This window comes from Sphaerodactylus townsendi, linkage group LG02 (genome assembly GCF_021028975.2).
Source record: "Sphaerodactylus townsendi isolate TG3544 linkage group LG02, MPM_Stown_v2.3, whole genome shotgun sequence".
Classification (NCBI taxonomy): Eukaryota; Metazoa; Chordata; class Lepidosauria; order Squamata; family Sphaerodactylidae; genus Sphaerodactylus; species Sphaerodactylus townsendi.
The window spans coordinates 82619272-82623678 of record NC_059426.1 but is presented as its reverse complement, the minus strand read 5'-3'; the positions used below and the strand labels follow the sequence as shown (position 1 = coordinate 82623678).

The following is a 4407-nucleotide window of genomic DNA, read 5'->3' as shown; positions in this document are numbered from 1 at the left end:
TACTGTCTCCAAATGCAGCTGCAGTAGAAGCTACTGTTTGCAGATCATTGTAGTAGAAGCTACTGTTTGCTAACAGTTGTCGGAATCTACAGAAGATATTATGCAAAGTAATCACCAGTGAGATTACACAGTATGTATAACCCTCCACTTGTTAATTTTGATGTAAAGTGAGGATTTTGGTCCCAATTTCACACACATACTAACAGAGGAATCCTGAACTTGGTCTACTCAGAATCCTATTGAGATCTAAGTTGTTAATGGGCTTACTCCCATTGCTCCCACTGACACAGTGCACTCTAATATTCCAAAAAAGAAATGTTTACATGGTTCCTGGTTCATAAGAAAAGGCGACTCACCAGCATATGCACTAGTTGTAAGGTTCGGGTGGATTATCAAAGACTCCCAATGGAAAAGCACCAGTCCCTGAGTTCAGGATGCACACCCCCACCCCCCGACTTTATCAAAGAGCCACAAAAGGCTCCACTGCCAGAACCGCAGATGGAAACACTCTCCATGACCTGCTAAAACATAATGCACAGTTAATCCTGGGCATCTTAATATAGTATGATTGCAGGCGCAGCCTCCTTTGTATTATGTGGGGTTTTTTTTAATGAAAGGGGGAAACGCTGTGGTTTCCGTACGTGTCTGCTGAAATTCAAAACCTATCAAGTAAGCTATCCGGTTGCTTTCGCGTTGAGGAACGCACTAGGCTGCGATCTTTTCGCCATCTTTTGAAATCCGCATCATCCTCTCTTTCAAAATCCTCCGTTAACATTTCCTTACAATCCAATTCCTCCCCCCCCCCCCCCCCCGGTATTTGGTGTTTAATTTTTCAGCTGTCGAAAGGTTTGACGGAAAAGTTATTGAATTGGGGGGGGGGGGGGAATCCAGTTGCTCTGCTCTGGAAAGAGTCTTCCAAACGTTAAAAAGGCAAGGACATTTGCAACAACAGAAAATGTAGCCACGGAGAAGCAGTAGCCTCCGAGCGCAAACAAAGGGAGCGGAGAGCTCTACGTGGGCCGGGTGTCGGGTTACTCCACCATCTCTTTAAATTGCTCGACCCCGCCACCGCCTTCCCTCGCCCCCTTTCTTCCCTCCCCCCCGCAGCACTTCCCGAGACGGACAAGCTACCCAATCCAATGGAAAAAAAGGTGGCGCTTTTGGCGCCGGGACACGCTCCGCAGTTGAGCCAATCAGAGGCGCGAGGAGGTGGAACGACGTCCTGTGTAGAATGGAGCATCTACCAATCGCGGGAGTGTTATTGCGGAGAAATAGTATTATGCTAATCGATGTTTTGCTCGAGCTCACTCGGCAAGGGCTTTAAAAAGGGAGGCAGGCGCAGGCTGGGGCGGGGAGCAGCAGCAGCACCAAGTGGACGGGAGGGGTGTCGAGGGCGGACGGACGGACGGCTCGGGGGCGCAGGCAGGTCGGTCTCCGCAAAACCCTCTCCTTGTTCCGCAGCGCTGTGATTTGGACTGCCGAGTGCACCCGGCTCCGGCTGCTCTTTCCCGGGTGAAGGCAGCTGCCCTTCCCTTTCGGCCACCACCATGTCCAACGTGCACCTCTCCAGCGCCTCGGCTTTGGAGCGCCTGGCTGCTCGCCGGACTTTCCCGCTGCACGCTCGCACTGGGGTCTGCAGGAACCTCTTTGGCCCCGTGGATCACGATGAGCTCAACCGGGAGCTGCAAAGCAAGCTGCGGGAGATTTGCGAGGATGACCAGAGGCGCTGGGACTACAATTTCCAGACCGAGGCGCCCCTGGCCGGCCCGGGCAGGCTGCAGTGGGAAGAGGTGGAGGGCGACTCCGTGCCTGCCTTTTACCGGGAGACCCTGCAGGTCGGAAGGTGCCGCTTCCCGGTGCTGGTCGTTCGAACCAAGCCGCCGCCGCCGGGCATCGCCGACGTGCCCATTGCGACGGAGCCCAGAGACTCTCCGCAGGAGTTGGGGCTTCCTTCTGCTTTGCCTGCCCCCGCTAACCCGCAGGGCAAGGCTACAGCCTTGGCCGGTACCGTGGCGGTGGCCGAGGAACACCTTAACCAGGAGAACCGGGCCGGTCAACTGAACCACCTCTCAGGGATTATACTGAAGCCTGTCCCGCGCACGGCTGCGGCTCTGAAAAGAGCATCTTCGACTGGCGTAGCTCACATCACAGGTAAGCCCCGTAGCCGCTGTATTGCACTTGTGTTGCTGGTGGGGCTACTCCACCCTGTCCCTCCCGCCCCTAAATAGCCCGTGGGGGCTTCTCTCCCCGTCCCCTCATGCATGCCCAGGAAGGTATTTGAACGTCTCCCGGAGGCGCTGGCTCCGGTAAAGGTTTCCCGCAGCTCCGCTGGGCTGGGGAGGAAAACGCTTACGCAGCACATCACACTCTGCGGGCGAGCCCTGAGCCGCTGCCTCTCTTGCGACGTAAACAAACTGAATTCGGTGTGATTACTCTGGCTGGCCGAGAAGGGGCGCCAAGAGGCAGGGCTCGCTTGCGGAGCCTGTGCGCTGTGCGAGAAGCCGAGCAGGGCGGGTCCCTGGTGCTCGACACGGTTGTTTTTCTGCTGGACTTGGTTTAGGATGGGGTGTGTCTGTTTTCCCCCCTTGCACCAGGCTCTTGGCTCGAGCGATTTCTAATGAATTCCCCTCCCCCCTCCTTTCTTTCGTCTTGGATTTGGTCCCCAGATTTCTTCGCCAAGCGGAAAAGAGTCGTAGACTCGAAAGTGGCCGGGGATCTTCCTAGCGCGTTGCCAGCCTCAATCTCTGCTGTCCCCACGGAGCAGACGCCCCGGAAAAGGCTCCGATGAACCAGGTGAGAAAGAGCTCTTCCTTCTTTTTTAAAAGAGTTGTCCCAAACTGGATACTGAGTGAACCAGATCTTTCAGTTACTGCTCCAGCTCAGAGAAAGGAGGGAGGAAAATGAGCTGAAGATTCTGGTCTGTGTTTGCTAGGGGAACCAAGGCTGGAACATTCAAGTTGGCATTGAGTTCATGCAATCTGAAGTGTGTAACTGGAAAGATAAGGACTAGGGGGACAGGGCCATTTGTCAAACTGGTGGGGATTGTATTGCTATAGGACAGGTCTATTTGGGAATTGCAAGAGTTCTTCATGTCTTTGTTTAAAGTTGTGCATTTTGCCCCTCCTTTACACAGTGTAGATCCGGCACAGCTTCCGGATGGTCAGTTATTGTGTAGTGCTCCAGGCAGGACCATCCCCCACTCGCCGTCTCTGCCGCATTTGCTGACTCATCTGCTGGTTCTGGGGGAGGTGGGGCTGGGCCTTGTGGAGGTCCTTTGTATTAGCCAGCACTGGGAGCTGCACTGTCCGCCCAAGAGTTCTCTGTGAAGCTTACGATAAGTGGCCCTTCTTCTCTTTCAGATTTTGCACTACAGCACAGAAGCGCCATTTCCTTGGACTTTGGAAACGTAGAGCTTGAGAAGCCTTCCTCTGCCCACATTCAAGGGACCCGCAGAAGAGACCAGAGTTGGGAAGAAGAGCTGCCTGTCTTGTGTTTTCTCTCTTCTCCCACTCTCCGCCCCAGAAGGAACTGCTTGTACCTCTATGTAGCAAAAGTGGCTCTGACTACAAGCCACCTGACGGAGCAGTGTTAATTTACAACTGTGCAATTTATTATTTTTTATATAAAATGTATTATGCCTAATGTGAGTACACTGGCCTGAAGTGTAAAAGCTTTAAAGTCATTTATATAAAAATGTTTAATCTCTGCTGATTTCTCAGTGCAAAAAATGTATATTTGTAAAAAAGCAAACAACTTAAGAGTTATACTAACTTATATTTTCTATTTATGGCAAAAAGGCGGATAACTTCGGTTGACACCCAGTAGTCTGTTATTTGTGTGTGGTGGTTTTTTTTCCTTATTTGGTTAAGCCAAAGGGCACTATATTTGCTTTTTTGTTATTTACAAAAAATGTAAATTTATTTTTATAGTGGGTTTTTTGCATTCACAAAATGTAGCTATGAATCAAAATTTCTTTAGTTATTACTTGAAAATAATTAAATCTGATACAATGGTTCCTGAGCCGGACTGTACCACTGCCATTACAAACTTCTGCCACAATGTTAAAATAAAAAGGAATCTAATTTCAGTTTGTTGCCTTGGTGCTGTTGCTTTTATGCTTCTCCCTCTGTGATTGGTGGCTTGCTTTTATTTTGCTAGCTGTTTATTGTAAGATGTTACTCTTATACAATGATAGCTTCTAAGATACCTAGACTGCATGGGGTATTGGTCTTCCTCTTGGAGTATCCTGGAAGAATCACTGAATATCATCAGATAACTGCTAGTTAAAAAAACTGATGTGGGTGTGGTGTTGGGACACCTATATACACAAAAAGGCAGATGCAGGCAGTTGCACCACAAGAAATGTAAGAAAACGCTTGATGATTTGCCTTAACAAGGTATATGACA

General features: G+C 50.4%; 1 protein-coding gene across 1 annotated transcript; it reads left to right on the top strand.

Annotated features, from left to right (window-relative positions):
• Positions 1-1324: 1324 nt before the first annotated feature.
• On the top strand, positions 1325-4087 carry CDKN1C (cyclin dependent kinase inhibitor 1C). Its single transcript, XM_048486769.1, has 3 exons — positions 1325-2151; positions 2667-2793; positions 3360-4087. Exons 1-2 carry the CDS (start codon positions 1548-1550, stop codon positions 2786-2788), a joined length of 726 nt encoding a protein of 241 aa, XP_048342726.1. The 5' UTR covers positions 1325-1547; the 3' UTR covers positions 2789-2793; positions 3360-4087.
• The last annotated feature ends 320 nt before the right edge of the window (positions 4088-4407 follow it).

Coding starts and splice junctions, on each gene's coding strand:
- CDKN1C (XM_048486769.1), top strand. CDS start 1,548: ATGTCCAACGTGCACCTCTCCAGCGCCTCGGCTTTGGAGCGCCTGGCT. Junction 2,152..2,666: donor TGGCGTAGCTCACATCACAG/GTAAGCCCCGTA, acceptor TTTGGTCCCCAG/ATTTCTTCGCCAAGCGGAAA.